Source organism: Scophthalmus maximus, chromosome 21 (assembly GCF_022379125.1).
Source record: "Scophthalmus maximus strain ysfricsl-2021 chromosome 21, ASM2237912v1, whole genome shotgun sequence".
NCBI lineage: Eukaryota > Metazoa > Chordata > Actinopteri > Pleuronectiformes > Scophthalmidae > Scophthalmus > Scophthalmus maximus.
The window spans coordinates 178,334-200,325 of NC_061535.1; the positions used below are offsets into that span (position 1 = coordinate 178,334).

Sequence of the window (21,992 nt, forward strand, 5' to 3'; positions counted from 1 at the left end):
AGCCATGTGTGGCTACAAATATGTAAGTTGCACAGCCTCCAAATTTAGTATTTTTCTTTGAAGAGTGAGGGCAAGGAAAAGCAAATTAGTTATCTACAGTGTCTTCAAGATGCTGTGAAGTTCACCACTTTCTCAGCTGATGATACCTGTAAATTTTGTCTTATGATTCAAAGTGTGACTTATTGACATGATAAAGTTGTATTATATGTGTGTTGCTGAAGTGTCACTGTTTGTGTCCATGCAGGGTTCCGCCGACTCCTATACCAGCCGTCCATCAGACTCCGATGTGTCCTTGGAGGAGGATAAGGAGGCAGTGCGCAGAGAAGCAGAGCGACAGGCACAGGCACAGCTTGATAAGGCCAAGGTTGGTACCACATCCAACCTTTACTTTAGACAGTGGGGCAGGTGGGTGTTCAGATTTTAATGAGGACCAGTAGTCAACATGTGTGTATGTTCTCTTACTTTTATTTTAGATATTTGGCCTCATGCAAGAACCGTTAGTAAGCACCAATTTGTTCTGAAACCGTATGTGCGAATGATTTAGGAGAACGCATTCACCATTTTTTTTTTCATATTTTACGATTTCTTTCAAATACGCACATAATTGACGAGTGGTCCAGACCTGTCGTAGGAGTCACGCATATTGCCCTGCTGTTAATCAAACCAAGTTTTTCCACTTATGAGTCGTTTTTTTCATCACTTTGAAGCAATTATGCATATTTAAAATAAATTAAATGTAAATATATATATATATATATATATATATATATATATATATGTATAAAATATTTTTTCACATCGCTATGTTTACTTTTTTCTGTTTAATTCAGCAATTCGAATTATAATATAATTTGATGTATAGAACGTGTTCACAGTGTTGCGCAATAGCCAGGGGAGCGCACATCTTTGGCAGTTGGCATGCATGTTGCTCACAGGCGCACATTTGCTGGCTTTGTCAGTTGTTTATTGTCACTATTGTGCAAACTATTTTATTCCTAAAATTCTCTCGGATTAGCTCGTGACATTTCTAGTCAACCCGCAGAGGGGACAGGAGCATCATACAACAAGCACTTGTGCCGGTGCCGTGGTAAAGCGCACAGTTGGTGCTGTGAGGGCAGGTGATGAGCCTTAACACAATGCCAGAGAAGAAATGTGAAATAATTATAACATGCTGCATATTGTATAATATTGCAATGAACGAATGTGCACTACTGATCCAGCACCAGCTAAACATTTGCAAATCGCCGTTTATAGCACGTATTTTTTTCATTCATATCAGTGACGGAGACCTCAGCTAGACCTCCCTGCAGTCATCAATTACCTGGGTGTGGCGAGTGTTTTTTTTATAAGCCATTTTCATATCGATGCATTTCCTATTTATTTCAGTGACAGTACGACTCACAGACTCAGCATTAACAGATCTGCTTTAGTCCGTCACTTATCTCCTGCTGACACTGCTAAGATATACACTTTAATTTCTGGATCTGTTGAAACAGAACTTCAATCTTCAACCTTGTAAACGTCTTTTTTTTACTCATAAAGCTGTTTTCATGAATGAACCCCTCCTGACATGAGGCAGAAAGCGAAACCTTATATAGTATTTTGGGGGCGTTGATTATGCTAATTTTGGAATTTACACATTTTTCTTAAGATAGAAGCATTTGATTAATCCGACGAGGCCTGTTCGTACAAACTCACTTACAAATTTAGGATTATGAACATGTTCTTGCATGACGCCCATTGAGAGTAAGAACATTTATGCAAAGTGAAGTCTATTCTAATTGGTGGTTTGACAATTAAAGGTGCCCTGTGAGGTTTTTGACCACTAAAAGCACTATTAAACAATGTATATAAAACGGGTAGCTCAAATCAAGCGATCTGATTGGTTCCTAGCCGTGATATATTGAGCGTATACCACGGCTATGAGGTGGAATAAGTTTGCACAGGTCCGTATCCCTCCGCGACTGCGGAAGTAAAGACCTGAATAGACGTGAGTAGCTACGGAGTAAAGCTGAGGAAACTTACGAGAGCTCAAAGCACACGGTCAGCCATCAACGCCCCTTAACTTTGGTATAATGAACGTATACCTCGGCCTGTCGTGATCTATTGATTAATTGAACCAGTGGGTTCCATTTTTATGCCTCTGCGCCAGTTTCAGTTTGTACATCTGTTTGTCCATCAGTCCCATTCAAATGAATGCAATATCTCAGGAAAGCCTTGAGGAAATTTCTTGGATAAACCTTGAAGATGAACTGGTTAGCATTTGGTGGTAAAAGGTCGAGGTCACTGTATCCTCCCAAAAAACTTTTTTCATGCACCAATTCAATGAATTTTCACACAAATCTCTAATTGGATAGAATAATTAAGGGATGATATTTTAGAACCAAATGGTCGATGGTCAGGTTTTGTTTGTTTACAAGAAAACTGCATATGTAACTAGGTACCTTTAAGACTAGATTTTAGAGTTAAGGTTAGGTTTTGTTTGAGGTCACAATAAAATGTGAGATTAGACATGTAGTGCTTAGGGTTCGAGGATTCATTATGTCAGTGTAGGTCTCCACACATATGTACAAAGTATGTACAGACACAAACTGATTTATAATGCTTGAATGAATGACGAAAGCTATTACTCAAATAGTTTGTTCTGTTCTCTAAAGCTTACATGTTTTTGATACTATTTCAATGAAAAACAGCATTGCAAAGTATTTTTCCCATCTGAAAGGTGGGGCACCAGTCAGATGTCAGTGGGGGTAGGAGACTACATGAGAGAAGGTCCTGGCGCTGAGAGGACCAGTCTGGTCTAGGCATGTGCCAGTATGAGATTTTGACGGTATGTTAACCTTCGGCAAAAATATCGCGGCATCACGGTATCGCGCACCTCATAAATGTGCTATTGTAAAATATCTGGGTAAAAAAAAAGATGAAAATTAAAATAAATGCAGTCTCTTAAGTGTTGTTGATGGTGATCGCTTGACTGCTCTGTACTGCTTGTGTTGGAGACAGTTGCCCCTCTGCACGTGACGCAACCTGGAGGATTCCAGTGCACTTTTTGGTTCCTGAGTGAGGATATATGTAAACACTGGTGGAGGTGAGCATGGTCCAGACAGTAGTGTAGTCGGGAAGCACCGTCTCGCTCCGACGCACAGAGACGTCTTCTTTAAACTTAAGGCGCTGCGGCATTTATTAGAGTGAGACAGATTGCAACCGGCAGTGCACGTTAGCACATTAGCCAAACAAACGTCACACACGCTCACTCTCTCTCGCTCCCTCATACAACACCGGGAAGCGCACGGGAATTAAAAGACAGTTCATACCGTCGGGACAGTTTGACGGGAAATGTTAGTGGTTTTGGAACAGTGGCTTTTTGATACCGGGGTTTACCTTGAAACTGGAAACTGGCCAATGCCGTGTCTGGTCAAGATATCTGTGTAAAGTTTGTGTAACTTGACTTGGAGAAAGTGCTCACCTCTCCAACTCCAAGATTTGAAAAGATTATTATAAATAATTTGATGTTTACGAAACCTGTGGAAAGATTAGTGGACAACATTGCAGGGATAGGTGACTGTAATAGAAAAAGGATATTAAAAATGATGTTAGCTGGTTTTTCAGATGAAGACAGGGCTGTTAGGGGGCCTCTGAGAGGTTAGGGGCCAGGGAGGGCTCAGCATCACTGTTTATCAGAGCTAAGCCTTGCCTGCTGTGGGCCACAATTAGCAGTATATAAACAAACATGCACACGGCAGAGCTGGCTTGCCTCTATGCAGAAGGAAAGGCAATCAGACACTGTTAAGATGAATGCCTTTGATCTGTGAAATAATTCTGCTATCTTCAATGCACACTCATTTCTTTGTTAACAGCTCAGTGGATAGCTCATGGTGTTTGACTCTTGCATAGTGATTCAAGCAAGTATCTTAAAAATTGGTTTATTTTTCATTAGGTGTTTATTGTCCATAACAGCTACTTTGCTCATTTACTGTAAGGTCAGCGGTTTTGGTTGTTCATCCATTTTAGCAGACCTTTTTCCTCCTGCACTGAGTCTCATGGTCGCTCAGAGCTGGCAAAGACAGATCATTCCTGCAGATCTATGTTGTTATTTTCCAGAGTCACCCTCTCCGGCACGCTATTTAAAAAGATAAGTTGGCTTTATAGATGACCTAGCATAGATAACCTCCGCTGGCATCTTACGTGACAGATGTCTTGTTAAATAAATAGCCTCTCAGTGGTAGCTGAGAGGCTATAAGAGAGTAGGCTGGGGTCCAAGAAAGCTCAGACTCTCTGTCTTTATGGTTATTCACAACAACTTCCCTAACATACCACTGATATTTGAATATAATGAGGACATGGTTGATGCCTGTAATGTAAAGTAAAATAGTTTGCATTACTGTAATATATCTCTTTATCTGTTTCCACAGACACACCTACTTAACAACATGTGTTGCCACTAATTGACCTGAAATAGTTACTCCACCAGTTTTTCACATCAAAATCAGTTAAGCAAATCACAGGCATTAGTATTCAGCTTGTAAAAACAGTTTAATATCATTTGTGGCTCTGGAAGGAGTGATGTGAAGTCTGTGAAAATAACCCAAATAATGTCATGAAGGTTTATCTCAGCTTGAGTTTAGAGACCACAAATGTTTTTAACTCAAACCCTGCATCTCAAATGTGTCTGTTGCAGTTGGAAAGTGGAGGGGTTGTACCAGGCAGGGAAGGATTGACTAAAATATGCTTTGGATTTGAATAATAAGAAGTGTAGGATTTAGTGTTTTGGAAGTTTGACCCATATTATGGATTAAAAGCCTGGATATTTTTGCTTCTTCTACATTAAAGGTTGGGTAGGCGTTTTCTGTGAGAAGCACTTTCTGTCATATTACTTGAAAGTCTTGATGAATAAGTTGAATGATCTGACAATGAAACGAAAAAAATCCCTCATCTGTGGCCGAGACAGGAGTGTAAAAACCACGACCAATCAAAAAGTTGAGTCCGAAGAAAATGATTGGAGGTACCGGCCTGTGCGCACTCCGCTCGTTCACCACCCAGTGGGGCGCGTGACCAGTCTCCTACACGGCAAACAACCGAAGCAGAGGCTACAGAGCTACAGCTACAGAGCTAAAGCTACAGCTAGCAGACGAGTTGCTACACTGAACGAACTTTCTTTGCCAGCTGCAGGGACTTCCGGAGGCCTTCTCACAATGAGCAGAGATTACTGAAATATATAGCCAAATGGAAAATTGAGCTGACGTCAGGTCGCAACATCAAAGTTGTCAGAGTGCATTGCACTGACAATAATTGTCACTTAAGAAAACCTAGATTTTAATTTGCACACAAACATATGTAAGGAATACATAAGAATGTTATCGGTTCAGCCCTGGCTCTGTAAATCGAAAACAAAAAAATTATGGGGACTGGAACTCATAACACTGCGAGTGCATTTTGTAAACAACACACGTCGACACGTTAACAGACGTACTGGTGGGTGGCGCCGCAACTCCGCGGTTTTGGCATAGCCACTAGGGCAAAACCGCACTAGGCCTTAGTGGTTTGCCAGAGAATAGACCTGAAGAGAATTAATCTCAAATTGATCCACAACATTCAAGGTGAAAGAATGTGGGGATCTTGATTTAGAGTGAACATGTCTTGTGTGTGCTGCTAATGGAGGGGCTGTGGCATGTTACATGGCAAAATAGCAACAGCAAGGGCAGGTGTTCACTCAGTCATTGTAACAATGAAAACCTTCATTTTCACTGGACCCCTGCCCAACCTGACTAGTGATGATTGTTAGTGAATGATCTAATAACTGATCATCACTTTGATTTATTCTGTATGGCTGAAACCTGGCTACAGCCAGAAGAATATGTTAGTTTAAATGAATCAACACCTCACACCTACAGTCATAATCATATTCCTCGAACATGCCGAGGAGGAGGCGTAGCAGCAATTTACCAATCAAACATAAAACCCTCGATCTAAACATAGCTTTAACTCATTTGAAAGCTTAACCCTTAGCCTCATACACTTAAGCTGGAAATGTCAAAAAACATTTCTAATAGCTGTTGTTAATCGTCCACCAGGCCCTTACTCAGAACTTTTATCTGAATTTTCAGACTTTCTATCTGAGTTGGTGCTTAGCACAGATAAAGTCATTATAGTTGGTGATTTCACCATTCATGTTTATTTTGCCAACAACAGTCTTAGTTCTGCCTTTAATTCACTTACAGACTCAATTGGTTTTATTCAACATATAAACAAACCCACTCGTTGTTTTAATCACACCCTAAACCTTGTTCTGACATACGACACAGAAATTGAAAATCTAATAATATTTCCTCAAAACCCTGTCAGATCATTTCTTAGTTACATTTGAATTTTCAATTATTAACTACACTGAAAAGTTCAATTACAGTAGGTGTCTACCAGAAAACTCGACCATTAATTTCTCCATTGCCATGTCAGTACAGTGTAGGATAGTTATCAAAACTTTACTTCCACACAAATTGGCTATCTTGTTGATACTACAGCAGCGTCATTGAGTACCCTCTGAAAAAGAACATAGTCAAACAGAGGAGGATAGCTCCATAGTATAATGCACAAAGTTGTGCTTTAAAACAGACACCAGGTAGGTTAGAAAGGAAGTGTCATTCCACTAATATAGATGATTCTCACCTAGACTCGAAAAAATGGTTTAATTACATTTAAGAAAACCCTCCGACATGCCAGAAACACATATTATTCTTCACTAATAGAGGAAAATAAAAACAACGACAGGTTCCTCTTCAGCACTGTAGCCAGGCTGACAGAGAGTAGAAGCTCTATTGAACAGTCTACTCCTCAAACTCTTAGTAGTAATGATTTCATGAGCTACTATCAGAGAAAATAATAAGCTTCTTCCCACTAATAGCACAGATACACTGTCCCAGACAGTAGCCTCAGAACCAACACTATTGCCTAATTTATGTCTAGACTGCTTTTATCCCATAGATCTGGTTGATCTGAATTCACTGGTCACTTTATCCAAGCCATCAGCCTGTCCTTAAGATCTTATTCCATTAAGGTTGTTTAAGGATGTATTACCTTTATTCAACAGTTCCATATTAGATCAGATCAACTTATCTCTATCAACAGGATACGTACTGAAGGCCCTTAAGGTGGCAGTAGTTAAACCTCTGCTTAAAAAGCCAACTCTAGACCCAGATAGCTAAGCTAACTATAGACCCCACTCTTTTTTACCAGGACATATGACTTGATACATAAGACAAGTCCCTAGGACAGCCTTTTTTCACCTGCATAATATCAATAACATTAGAAACATCCTAGCTCAAAAGGATGCTGAATACAAGTTCATGCATTTGTCACTTCTAGAGTGGACTACTGTAATTCATTACTGTTAGGATGTCCCAATAAGTCTGTGAAAAGCCTCCTGTTAATCCAAAATGCTGCATCATGAGTTCTGACATGAACTAGGGAAAGAGATTACATTTCTCCAGTTTTAGCATCTCTGCATTGGTTATCTATAAAATTCAGAATTGAATTTTAAAATCCTGCTCCTCACCTACAAAGCCCCTTAACAATCAAGCCCCATCTTATCATAGTTCTATATTAACTCAATAGATTACTTCTCTGCTCTGTAAACACAGGACTACTTGTGGTTCCCAGAGTATGTAAAAGTAGAATGAGAGGCAGAGCCTTCAGACACCAGGCTCCTTTCCTCTGGTACCAGCTCCCAGTTTGTGTCAGGGAGGCAGACAGCATCTCTACTTTTAAGGTTAGGATTAAAACCTTCCTCTTTGATAAAGCTTATAGTTAGAGCTGCTCAGGTGTTTACTGAACCATCTCTTAGTTAAGCTGCTATAGGCCTAGACTTCTGGGGTAACTCCTACCATGATCCGATCGTCTGCAGGATCCAAATCCGTCATTATTATTATTATTATTATTATTAGTAGTAGTAGTAGTAGTAGTAGTAGTAGTAGTAGTATAAACATCATTGCATTAATAAGTGTAGGAATTATTTTTGTAATTTTAAGTATCAAAAATTAAAGCAACTTTTATACAATTTTGCTCTCTCTCTTCTCTCCTCTCCCCCTCTCATCCCAACCGGTTGCGGCAGATGGCTGCCCACAACTGGGTCCGGTCCTGCTAGAGATGTCTTCCTGTTAAAAAGCAGTTTTTTCTCATCCACATTTGCCAAGTGCTTGCTCATTGCGGGAACTGTAGGGTTTTCTCTGTAATATTTTCAAGTTTCGACCTCACTATCTAAAGTGCCTTGACACAATGTATGTTGTGATTTGGCACTATACAAAATACATTTTAATTGAATACAGAGAACAATGAAATATGCATGATGTGATGCAATATTGTGATGAGCATTGTGTGGTGTTAATTGGCTGTAGTCCATTGTACTGCCTCCCAGGGTTCCCAGTTACAGACAGGGCTTCTCTCGAGCTGCTTATCTTAGTCTTATCCTCAGACTGCCTCCTGCCTCTTATCTCCTTGAATGTTTCTCCTCCTTTCACTTCCTGTCCTCTGCTTCCTTTTCTGCTTCTCTCCATTGTCCCCCATCATTCTATCCATCTCCTTTCCTTTCTCTTTTCCCCCCTTTCATTCATTCTCTCCTCATGCTTCCTGGTCTCTAACCTTCCACCCCTGTCTTTTTCCCTCACTCATTGCAGTCTATATGGCATCCATAATGAAGGCCTCTGTTACATAACAAGCTGGAGATGTAGAGATGTTGAGCTACCTTCCAGCAGTGTAAAGGTGCCATTATGTTCACATAATGCACTCACCTGTGATAAAAGGTGGCATGGTATGTGTGAAGGATTGCCTACAGGTCTGTAAAAATCATTAATCCTATATAAAGCGTCATTTGACAGCAGGCCATGATGGATAAAGGTGAGCAGAGCAGTTGGGAGGGAGGAAAGAGGCAGTGAGACAAACGACAGAGCAAACATAAACATATATATATACTAATGGACCATACCTCATACCTTCATACAGCCATGTGACTCAATGCATGCAAACGCCAAGGTCGCTCTATCCTCCACGGGTCCTGTGACTACACATACTGGATTGGATGATCACCTCAATGTCACACAGACATGTACACACACGCACACACACAAACAGCATACAAGTCATCCTTCCATGGAATATTTACATTGTTGTGCACATAAAGAAAATGATTCCAAGAGGATTTCACAAATGCATAATTTCAATAATCCCTCACAGTTTATCATAGTCACTCCACACCTGTTGTATTTCAATGAGGCGGTGAGGCAATGAGGAGAACACTCATTGTCTGTAAAAAACCCTGCTGGAGCCCGCTGATGAATTATTCCCATAATTGTGAGCTTCACTGAGCTTTGCTGCCAGACCAACAAAAGCCCCTCCCTGCCCAGACCATGAAACACTTCACCTGGACACAGCTGATGTGCGGAGGACCCTACTCAAGGTGAACCCCAGAAAAGCTGCCAGTCCTGACAACATACCGGGTGTGCTCAGAGACTGTGCTGACCAACTCACAGATATTCTTACGGACATCTACAACACCTCTCTGAGCCTAGCCATCATACCAGCATGCTTCAAAGCCACTACCATCATACCGCTCCCCAAGAAATCCCCAGCCTCAACACTGAACGACTACCGGCCCACATAACATCCTGTCTCCCATCTACACTTGGCCCATTCCAGTTTGCATACCGTCCCAAACGTTCCACTGATGCCATAGCAACAGCACCCCACCTAAGCCTGGCTCATCTGGAAAACAATAACAGTTACGCGCGAATGCTGTTCATCGACTTCAGCTCCGCATTCAACATCCCACAACACCTGGTGAATAAACTTGGCGAAATAGGCATCAGCAACCCACCATGCAACTGGTTACTGGACTTCCTCACAGACAGACCACAGACAGTAAGATTTGGCAAAAACTCCTCGGAGACCACCATCATGAACACCGGGGTCCCCCAGGGATGTGTGCTGAGCCTTCTTTTGTTCATGCTGATGACTGTTGTGCCAAACACAATTCGAACCATATCATCAAGTTCGCAGATGACACAACAGTGGTGGGCCTCATCAGCCATGATGACGACTCAGCCTACAGAGAGGAGGTACAACAACTCATCAACTGGTATTAATAACCTTCAACTCAATGTCAATAAAACAAAAGAAATAACTGTGGACTTCAGGAAGAAAGACACCACACACCCCACTCACCATCAATGGCAGTGCAGTGGAGTCTGTGCAAAACACCAAGTTCCTGGGAATACACATCACAGATGACCTGACATGGTCCTGCAACACCACCTCCCTTGTCAAAAAGGCACAGCAATGCCTCCACTTCCTTTGCCGGATGAGGAGAGCCGACCTCCCCCCTTCTGCCCTCACCACTTTTTACAGGGGTGCCATTGAGAGCATTCTCACCAGCTGTTTTTCAGTCTGGTATGGCAGTTGCTCTGCTGCTGACCAGAAGGCCCTGCAGAGAGTGGTGAGGACAGCAGAGAAGATCATCAGATCACCCCAATCGGCAATCCAGGACTTATACGCATCCCGCTGTCGCAAGAGATCTACCAATATCATCAAAGACCCCACCCACCCAGCATACAAACTGTTCACCCTCATACCATCCGGCAAGCTCTACCGCAGCATGCGGAGCAAAACCAACAGATTTAACAACAGGTTTTTTTCCTCAGGCCATCAGACTACTCAACTCACTCAAGTAAATACCATTAGCATTACACAAACAAAGATCAACTGACTGTCAAAATAACTTTGACCTAATGTCTGCACTATGCTTTTTATATACACAATAACATACATGTTAACATACAAATACATCTCCATGCTGCTTTCTACACTTGGCACTTTTCTATATTGCACCTTTTATTATTATTGCACCCCAATAACTTACCTCAAAACTTAAATACTCTGGCACTGTGAATATCGTTGATAATGTATATGTCCATTGTCTGTCTGCATATGTTGTGTCTAATTGTTGTTGTCCTTGCAATCCTATATGTTGTGTGTTATATATTACTGCACATTTGGAGTATGGGGAAACGCAATTTTAATCCTCTGTGTGACGACTGTTGCATTGTTTTGATTTATAATAAAGTTCGCTTTGACTTTGACTTTGGTTCAAAGATATCAGCTAACAAATCCAAGGAAAATCTAATCAATCCCACTTTCCTGTTCAGCTCTTCAAGGTTAAATGTGAGTGACATAGTTTTCAGGGGGCACAAAGTCACTTTATTGAACATTGTATTATTAAAGCTGCAATTAGTGATTTTGTGGCCACATGTGGACCTTGATTGCAACACTGATATAATTATCCCCTTTAAGTTGATATGGCTAACTTGTTAGGAAACAGTTACCTAATAAAACCAGATGTATAGCAACACTTAGAGTCGTGTTTTAGCCACCTGAGGATCATAAAACCAAAATTCACTCTTCATTGAACTCTCTGTTTTTTTGGCTCCACTAATTTCTAAGGGGAAATATCTTCACTAGAACTAGAAATTATTCACATTTAAGAACATATAATTTTGACCTTTTTTTCATGACTACTACTTGAACCGATTAATTGATTATCAAAATAGTTGGTGATTAATTTAGTAGACAATTACTAATTGATTGATCAATTAACTGTTGCAGCTCAGCAGACAGACAAATTAGTCAGCTCACAAGTGAACATAGTGGAACATTAAACAGCTAAAGCGCCAAAGTCGAGAAAAATAATAGTGGATTGTCATCAGGCAATAACTAAACTCTAAATGAATGCTAATGCTGTGTGTGTATTGTGCATATTAAAAGTTAATTACAAATATAGCATGTGTTTTTTTTTAATTAGCACTTAACTTGTGTTTATTACACCTCATATGAACAGAAACTGTACTCGGCATTCACCACAAATTCATTCAGACTGTTACATTTTATTTAGAAATGTCTTCGGGAAAATCAGTTTGTATGACTGTTATGATGAAACCAACCACAACATGACAGATTTGAGTCTTCTTTGAAAGCCTTTTTCTGAATTTGTATGAGGTCCAACAAATTTACAGCATCAAAGCTCTTCTCTAGTGAGTTCAATTCGGCTTCCAGCTGATTTTTCACAGCCTTCTCTCCATCTTGCTCTCTTTCATCTGCAGGTATATATTTATCGTGCGAGTGTGCACCAGGAGATTACTCTGAGCTACATTTGTTTTGGCTTTCGCATGACTTCGGTCATGCATATCACACTGTCAAAAGCAAGGCAAATGCAATCTGGTTGAGGGCATGACCATATTGCAATTTGCTGCCACCAGACCGGCTTCAAGATTGTGTCTTATCCTCGTTTTTATTTATTTCTAAGTCTATTTTTCTTGTATGTTTTATCTCATGTTTTATCATGATGAAGTAACTTTTGTCTGTCAAAGGTGCTATGTAAATAAACATTGCTTGCTCAAAGCATTTTATATAATTCTGAAAGGGACGTGTCTCATGTATGCTTTATAGTCTTGCAAAACAAGCCCAGTAATCTAGAGTTTGTCTGCGAGCATATGGATCTCTCGTTCCATTTTCGCGATGTGACCTCATCAAATCTTCATATAAATCTCTTTTTGCAGACATGTAATAGCTTGTCGTTAACAGTCTGTGAAGGTACAGAGACATTTCATTAGCTGTATGCATTATCTCAATGGACTGACTGTTTGTCCAAAAGAGTGAGGATAGCAGTGATCAGATAGGACAGCCAGAATTGATTTAGCCATTTTAAAGATTGTGGAATTGATTTATGAACAATTTACACAAGTGTTGTTTCTGCTACTCAAGTGAGCACAAGACCAGAGTCCTATTTTACTATTTGTGTCAAAGTGGTGATTGCTACACACGCTAACATGTTGCATCATTCTGAATTGTAAACTGCCAGTATTTAAGCCTGTAGTAGACAGACTGTGCAGCTGCCTCATCATTCATGGAGAGATTGCTAAACTAAGATGAGTCAGAGCCCGCTTGTATCCCTCACCCAGGGTTATCTCGCACAAAGGAAAGAATGACAGCTCAAATTTTAAGGAACGAGGGCCTGCTCTCTCTGGAATATTCTGAGGTTGTGGATCTGGATTTTTTTATTAAAAAAAGATAGAGTTGCTTTTTGACAAACATTTTATCTTTTGCACAATCTTAACATTTTCATTTATCTCCCACTTTGGTTCCTCCATGCAGACCAAACCAGTTGCATTTGCTGTTCGCACAAATGTCAACTATAGCCCGAGTCACGATGACGATGTCCCTGTGCCAGGCATGGCCATCTCCTTTGAAGCTAAAGACTTCCTCCATGTCAAAGAGGTGAGCGGTTACTTTCTTTCGTTAGGTGACATTCAGCTTAATAATCATGAGTGAAATAAGGTGGATGCTGAAGGTGATATATGACTATCCTTAATTATTCTGTGTAGAAATTCAACAATGAATGGTGGATAGGACGTCTGGTGAAGGAAGGCTGTGAAATCGGTTTCATCCCCAGTCCAGTGAACCTTGAAAACACTCGTATCCTCCTGGAGCAGAGAGCCAAACAGGGCAAGTTCCACTCCAGGTAAAAAGCTTAAACTGCACAAAAATCTTTTGTTGTGACTGTGAAATCATCTGAAAATGTACCTTCTTAAGAGTTGGTTTTGTTGAACTCACATGAGAAATAATCCTTCTCATTTTAGTAAATTGGGAGCAAACTCTTCTTCTAGTTTAGGTGAAGTGGTTCCTAACTCACGGAAATCTACTCCTCCATCGTCTGGTAAGTAGCATATTTTTAAACTCCACTTTCATACTTAATTAATGCCTTGGTATTTTAAAACAATGTTTAATTTTAACCCCTGAATTCAAGTTGAAGGAAAGATTCAACCGTTTGAATTTTTATATTGTGGATTTATTCCTGCAGTACAAATTTCATTTTTCCATCAGTTACATGTTTTAATGGTTGTTATTGTACTTTTAAATGTTTAATTTGATTTTATGTGTAGTAGCAACATTCTGTTCTGAATGATCTGATATGAAATGTACCTGTAACCTGTGATCCCCTGCGTTCATCTGTGTGATGGTGCTCTTGTCTGTCTGTGTGCGTAGCCATTGACATAGACGTCACAGGCTTAGACCCTGAAGACAATGAGCTTCCCGTCAACCTGCGCTCCCCTAAAGCCAGTCCAAACACTGTCATGTCACCCCTATCAAAAGAGAAACGAATGCCCTTCTTTAAGAAGGTAATCTGAACTACCATGCCCTTTCTTCTTCTGTGTTGGTCCACTTGGCTCTAGACTAAAATGCCTGTGGCTGCTTGGCCTCACTCAGCACCTGTCCTGTTTGTCTGTACCACCGTCTTTGTCCATGCACCCGGCGATTAGCATGCATGCCTGTTCTTAACCTCTTTCTTTCTACTCTTCCGTCTCACCATAGCTAAACAGAAGCAGAAGTCGGTAAGTTATGGTCTGCTGTGCATCGGCACAACAGGGTTTCTGGGGAAGACCTCCGTAGTTCTGTACTGTACAATACCTCACCTTTGTCCTAGTCTCTCACCCTACTTACTGCTCCTGCAATCCTCTGTGTTGTGTGATCCTGATTCAGTGAGATCTTAGTGTGAACAGAATTTGAATAAGATAGATGAGACCTGAAACTCTTTATATATTTCAAAGGAATATAGGGACATTTTGGAAATATGCATCCGCATGAGAAGACCGATACTACGCTCAAATATTACATTGAATATGAAACTGGATTCAGGAAACACTTAGATTATTTTAGTATGGTGTAAATACTTTCAACAAGGCAAACAGCTAACCTGGCTCTTTCTAGAGTTATCAAAGTCTACCTACAAGCACCTCTAAAGCTCATTGATTAACATGTTATATCTCTTTTATTTAACCAGTACAAAAATCAAGAAAAAAAAGGCTCTTGTTTTGCTCTTGGTCAAGAAAGAGTTGTGTACCCAAACTTGAAACCTGAATTTAACAAGAACATACAACTTGTTAATTAGCGTTAGAGGTGCCATTAGGCAATTTTTTTATATCACTGGACAGAAAAGGCCAGCTATAACTTTTTGAATGGACAGATACATTTCATATGAGAAACTCCTGGCAAGAAAGCATATAGACAGAGCCTACATATGCGCATATGTATAAATGTACATATATAAAAATACATATCTTCGCTAACCAAAATGTATTATTATGGTTAATATGTTCAGTTCAATGTCAAATGAGTTCAGTGCAGTAAGAGGTAAAGTTGATTTAGACCAGGGGTGTCAGACTCATATTAGGTAGTGGGCCGGATTCATGCAAATGATACCTCATGGGGGCCAGGATCTCTTTTCCCAAAAATCTATTTACTCAACACGTGGATATTTACTAGGCTACTTGTGGATTTACTATTTGAGATAATTCAAGACGGCCTACAGATACCATGTTTGCACATGAAAATAACCCTTTTTTTTCTAATGACAAGAATATATTTCAAGTAGAAGACAGAAGTGCAACAAATAACCGTAAAGCAATTGTCCTCTTCATACAACTATTACAGTAACAATAATAACATACTGCATAAGTGCCACAGAAGGCATTTCAACCAACAATTAACAAACATTATCACAGATTGTGCTTGGATATCTAAGCTAGCTGGTGGTTAATCCGTGGTGATCAGAATCCAGTGCGACATACAGTAGTTCCTGGAACTTCTCTTCCAGGAACTAAGAGGATACTGTGTCCCATTGTTGTCTGCGTTTCCACTGTGACCTGAAGTCCTGGAAAGTTTATGCAAATCAGGCCTATGACGTATGTAAAAGCAGTTTCGTGTCACCGCTTTGAACTCCCTCTGGCTATTGTCTTCGTCGAAAATTAGTGGTGTAACCAATCACACTTGATCCGTGATCCGTACGGATTACCACCTACGGTTCGGAATGCATGTGATCCGCTTATTAATTGCAATTTTTTTTGCCATAATGCGTAAAAAATACCGTTTTACTTTTTTATTTACTGCGGGTGTTACTTTTTAAGAATTGTGGCTTCTCTGTAAAATTCACAGATGATGGTGGTGACCAGCATGGTGGAAAAGCAATGAGCAGAAAAGCAAGTTTTATTTTAAGATTTTATTTAAACACAGGACTTGAAGGTTGTTTTCATTTAAGACCACGGGGGAAAAGTGCTCTGCTTTATGTTTTCTGGAAAGTAACGTTATATATGTTTCTCTTTTTTTTTTGTTGATCCAAATAATCATCCGATCCGCCACTCAATAGTCGCAGATCCTGCACCTTGTCGTAGGTCCATCTATCGTAGCTTCTCTTCTGCCTGTCCATGATGAAGCACTGTGAAAAAACAAAACAGTAGTGAGCTTGCAGCTGCACACTGACTTTGAAACACGGCGGGTGAAGTAATATGCTGGGAGTACTCGACCAATGACAATTATTCAGCGCTGCAGCCCCGCTCCCATAGTTCCTGAACCTTAAGTTAGTACTACTTCCCGAGCAGGGCCTTTGTCGAGGGTAAATAAATTACCCAGGAACTAAATTTAGACCCTGGTTGCTGCGGTCGAAATGGAGAGAGTTCCTCCTTTATTTCCTGGTTCCTGTGGTGGAAATGCAGTCAGTCGATTATGCAGTATGAACTTGTTAATGTTCATCACAGAGAAAGCCTGCTCGCATAGATATGTTGCCCCAAACATACAAAGTATCTTTGATGCGAAGGCTGTCATCTTCCTGTAGTTTGGTCTCAGGCATTGATTTGATGGATTCCAAACCAACAGATGCAAATTTATCCTTCAATGGTGTGCGACACTGCAGTTCGATTAGGTCCATTTGGTGTTCCTCTGGCACGTCTGATGCGTTGATGGTGAAAGGAGAACGAAAAAGTGTGAAGTCCTTCTACAGTTGAGCAAAGAAAGTGAATCGATTGTTAAACTCACTTATAAGCCTGGACAGCATGTTCTTGTACTTGTCCATACTGACAGGTATGACAGGTAGAGATTTTTGACAGGGGAAGTGAACTAGGTTTTGCTGGCTTAGCTCACACAGAGCGAACTACATTTGGAAAGCGCTAACGCTAACCTAGTACTCTGTGACGAGTTTGTTGCGGCACTGCATGTTAACATTAAAGACATTCAAGTGTTTAGTAAGGTCTACTTAAAAGGCAAGATCCCTAAGTCAGTCTGACTGATCCAACTCTGTTACTGGCTTTCCTTTCTGCTCCATGAATTGGGCAATCTCTGAGCATAAGTTAACAGCCTGAATCTTCTACCTGAGCTTTACAACCACACCTGCCTTTGTCCCGACCATTGATGGCGCGACTACAGTCCACCTCCAGTCTGTCCAGGGCCCCGACATGGCTAGCAAGCACGTCATCCACCACGGTAGTGTTTGTCATTGGCACCAGTGCAACAAACTCCTCTGTGACAGTGAAATTTGCATCCACACAAAAGATAAATATTCTCAATTGGACTACATCCTTCACGTCGGTGCTTTCATCAATAGCAATAGTGAATGCAATAAAGGACTTGACTTTGTATTTTAATTGACTGTTCAAATCTGCAGCAAGTTCCACAGTTCTCTCCGCCACAGTATTAAGTTAATTTTAGCTAAAGCTTGTCACTTCTCAGAGCACACCAGCTCGCCTGCCTTAAGCATGCAGGTCTACACAAATTCCCCCCCTGAGAACGGCTTGGATGCTGCAGCTATGTCACTGGCAATGATATAGCTGGCCTGAACTGCTCCATCCAGGAAAAAACTGCTTTTAAGGCTGTGACGCTAGCTCATTCATCTTTGGGTTCGGAGTCACCCTGTGTATTTTACTGCTTGGGACCCATAGTTATACTATTTATGTTATACTCCTTTGCTACAACCACTTGTTGTGAGCAAATAAGGATTATCGGTTTGCCTTGTTGGTATTCCAAAATACTCTACATTCCGTGTCAAATGTTCATTGTGTCTTTGCTAACTCAACTACAACGATCGTAATTTTGGATGGAGATAGTGTTGTATGAGTTGCGTATCTTGGAGATACTATCACCTGTCGGGAATGGACCAGTGCGCAGGGTTCCCTAATTAGTTTTCCCCAAGGGCCAAATTATGTCAAGCATGCCAAGGGCCAAAATGTTCGTGGTTTAACATGCACCTACACACCTTCATATATCTGACCAAGAACATTATTATTTACTGCGCCTAATATTAAAAAAAATTACAACATCATTACAGCAAGTGGCATTACAGCAGGAAAGGACTGAGTAGCAAAGATAAGTGTCAACTTTTCTACATAGGTCTGACATGTCTGCATAACAAGATTGTTAAACAGCGTGTTTAACAAAGGCCATTTGTTTAAATCCTTCTATTTTTTTTAAATTCATATTTATATTATTGAATTGTTGTATTCAATTTTACCAATAAGTTAGCTGCTTTTTAGTAGTGCTGTATTGTCCACTGTTCCTGTTTTCATTTCATATTTTTTCTTTATAATATCTGCTTTGCAGACAACTGCTCTGCATATCAAGGACCTTGGTTTACCATTGGCGTGGTCTGGTATAATAAAACAAAACTGAATGGTCCGGTTGAATTTTAACTGTTTTCCTGGCAGGTCAAGTTCTTTTGCTATTTGGACAGTGTTGGTCTTTTTCTGCCCGGCATCCACAGTCAAGACCGTAGTCGGGCTCGGAAGCAGGGGAGAGGTTTCCTTTCTCCAGGACCAAAGCTCTCTCTTGCTCGGGACCAACCCGTTACGTTCCCCAACAGCGTGGCGAAAGACACACCGATACTTCTCGCTAAACTTGAGGCGCAGCGGCATTTATCATTATTGAAAAAACAGATCGCACACACACACACACTGCTCCATTCCCAACAGGCGTTACGCCACTCATACAACAACAGTTATTGATTTTTGTAGAATTACCTGTCATGATGCAGGCAGTTTTACCTAGCGGAGGACCATAGAGAGCGCAAACAGAGATCGAGTGTATGGTTTGAGATGAGTAAGTACAGCAGTGCACACTTCATTAACGTGTTATGACAGATGCGTTCGTTGCGGGATAGTCTGTTAAAACAATCGTCGATTACACAAACTTTGAGAGGAGCTCAAATATTGGGACAAATAAGGATTGAGACAAAGACTGTGTGTGTGTGTGTGTGTGTGTGTGTGTGTGTGTTTGTGTGGGTGTATATACATATACAGGTATATATGCATGCAGGATAAGTCTAGCTTAGTACGATTAAGACAGAGAAGTAACAAATAAACGTAATTCTAAACCTCAAACTTCTCTGTCAAATCTTCTCCAGTGTTGTTTCTCATTAGTAGTGATCCAAATTTTTCCTTAGAATTTTTACAATTGTAAAACTACTTTTACAAAATACTCCAGACATGTTGCCAAAAACACCACAATGATCGATTTCATTTAAAGGAGACAATCTGAGGTTGTTTTTTTTTCAGTTTTTCCCTTTTCTCTAGTTATATAGGTTTTTATGTATGTAAAAAGTCTGCAAAGATAAAAAGCCCAAATTAAAATTATGAACCGGATATGAGCATAATATGTCTCTTTAAAACTGAGGCTCTAATACAAACTGAGCTCAACACTAGTGAGTAGGTTTTCCTTCCAGTTTTTCTGTAGCTCCTTCCCCTTCTCTGACTAACCTTTCCTGTTATACTTTCCCTCTTTACCCTGAGACATCAGAACCATGAAATGAGAGAAATAATCTGTCTTGAAACATAACCATTTGATGTAACCTGCTTTAAAACCTGATGATTTTTGAATTTGTGAAGGGATCTGCCAGATCTATTATGAATCAAAGCTTGCTTGCATTTCGTCAGGGCGGCTAAGACGTCCCATCTCATGGTTCACAATGTTCCAGGTGCTTTTAAATTGTCTTGTTTATTGTTGTTCTGACACCTCAAGTGATTTGTGATTTTGAATGTTTACTTTGTCTCCATGAATAAGTTTATCTGTTTTTCTTCTTCTCCTCTTCTCTGAAGACGGAACACATTCCTCCATACGACGTTGTGCCTTCCATGCGGCCCGTGGTTCTGGTTGGACCATCTCTGAAGGGCTACGAGGTGGTTCAGCTTTGACATTTCAAACAGAGCACTGCCTTTTTTGTTTATCTGGGAATATATTGGCAAATTTGCTAGCTATTAACATTTTATCTTGTGAATTGCCTGTCCGCAGGTGACAGACATGATGCAAAAAGCACTGTTTGACTTTTTGAAACACAGATTCGAGGGAAGGTAAGTTCCCTGTGACCTTTTAAAAATACAAGCTCCCATCCCACTTCCTTCCTCATTCTTTCTTTCTGTCCGACTCTATAGGCTGGTATTTATCTGTCCCCTGAGGTTAGCCAAGGGAGTGTGTAACAAGTTTGTTTGGTTTGGAGATGTGTGCTGCTGCTTTAAATAGTCCCTCTCCATGTCCTTAATAGGATATAGTGGGCCTTAGAGCAGAGAAGGATTCTCCTCACTCCGTGTTGACTCCATCCACCCAGCCAGAGCAGAAAGGCCATTAAGTTAAACAACACTAAGATCCACTTAGACCTTTGGCAGCTGCAGATAATAATGTTTATTCCCTGTTCATGAAACATAGTTTAACTAACTCAGGCAAGTTGGCATCAAGCTCCTATTAATTCTTAACCATGTGATTCTGAGTTTTTGCAGAAGTTTGTGTCTCATTTATTTTTCTTCTGAGTGTACAACAAGATTAAGTGTGTGTATTACATGTCATCAAGTCTGTATTATCTGGTTTACTTAGTAGTATTCTTGTCCCTTTTCTTAGAATATCAATCACTCGTGTCACGGCCGACATCTCTCTTGCCAAGCGCTCAGTCCTGAACAATCCCAGCAAGCATGCCATCATTGAACGTTCCAGCACACGCTCAAACTTGGGTATGTTTTGGGCCAGAAATAGCAGCAATGGCCAGGAAGATGTGTTGTTTTGGTTCATAATGTTTTCAAGGAGACCAGCTTTAAAAAGAAAAAAAGAGGAAAGGAAGGATACGATTAAAGAAACTCATGAAAATGTGTAATGATAACTCCCGACGGCCTGGAGCAGTCTTGGCAAGTTTATTTTGTTAGGAATAAAAGATAGAGCATGAATACATGATAACAGTTCAATAACCACTCGGATATGTCTGGGGCTGATTGGGGTTCAGATGTGATGTGATGAAACGGATTCCCAAGTCCAACAGAGGTGACAAGGCTAATCTTTGCTATGTATCACCATAAGAATCAGTTAGTGGCTGCAGCAGAGTGAAAGGGCCCAGGAAAGGCATAGTCTGGAAGCAAAAATGTATTATATGTCAATTTTGCATGATTACACAACTTGGTGATTTGACCTCAGTCTTTTAATATTGTGCTGCCCCAGACTCAAATAGAGACTATTTTTAAAGTATTTTAATGGTCGATTAGGACTAGGGCTGAACGATTAATTGCATTTGCGTTTATGTCGCGATATGAGAAAAACGCGTTCTTCTAACCGCAAGGGACGCGATTACACGAGTCACGTGATACGCGAGCAGGTGGAGCACTCGGTTCCAAGAACAAGCATCTCTCACACTGCGCTATAACCTGCTCCGCAATGGCCTCAAGCTCGACCAAACAGTTGGAAACTGATACAGCGGAGACTTTAGTCTAGAAGAGAAACAGCACGTCTGTGTCAGTGTGTGTGTATGTGTGAGCGTGCGCGCGCACACTAATTATAATCGCAAATCAAACCGAAAAATCGCAATTCGATATTTTCCCCAAATAATTCAGCCGTAATTAGGACTAAGAGCAAAGGGCTAAATCATTCACTCAGTGTTTTACCCAAATATTTTTATTTTAAGGGAGTGCCTCTTAAGTCATTGTTCTTTCCCATCATAGCAGCCATTTTGGTTTTTATAGAGCCAGAAACAACAACACAAATAAAAAAATATATAAAAAGATCAAGATCTGCACATTTGTTTCTCATGCGGATAATTCAAGACCCTTACTTCAACACATCATTCCCAGTAGGAAACGGTTGTGCATTGATAGGAGCAGTTT

At 40.5% G+C, this 21,992-nt stretch overlaps 1 protein-coding gene across 14 annotated transcripts in view; it reads left to right on the forward strand.

Moving 5' to 3' along the window:
* Nucleotides 1-21,992, forward strand: part of cacnb2a (calcium channel, voltage-dependent, beta 2a) — an 85,341-nt gene that overhangs the window by 44,002 nt on the left and 19,347 nt on the right. For 7 of the 14 annotated variants that reach the window (XM_035618971.2, XM_035618969.2, XM_035618975.2 and 4 more), the window contains 8 exons: nucleotides 245-364; nucleotides 13,192-13,314; nucleotides 13,422-13,558; nucleotides 13,677-13,753; nucleotides 14,083-14,216; nucleotides 19,953-20,033; nucleotides 20,146-20,204; nucleotides 20,746-20,855. In XM_035618971.2, coding sequence (XP_035474864.2) covers nucleotides 245-364; nucleotides 13,192-13,314; nucleotides 13,422-13,558; nucleotides 13,677-13,753; nucleotides 14,083-14,216; nucleotides 19,953-20,033; nucleotides 20,146-20,204; nucleotides 20,746-20,855 — 841 coding nt within the window. Of the gene's footprint in view, nucleotides 1-244; nucleotides 365-2,722; nucleotides 2,831-3,003; nucleotides 3,089-12,935; nucleotides 13,076-13,191; nucleotides 13,315-13,421; nucleotides 13,559-13,676; nucleotides 13,754-14,082; nucleotides 14,217-14,409; nucleotides 14,430-19,952; nucleotides 20,034-20,145; nucleotides 20,205-20,745; nucleotides 20,856-21,992 lie in introns of those variants that run through there. The other 7 variants (XM_035618981.2, XM_035618985.2, XM_035618984.2 and 4 more) reach the window with 4 other exon arrangements.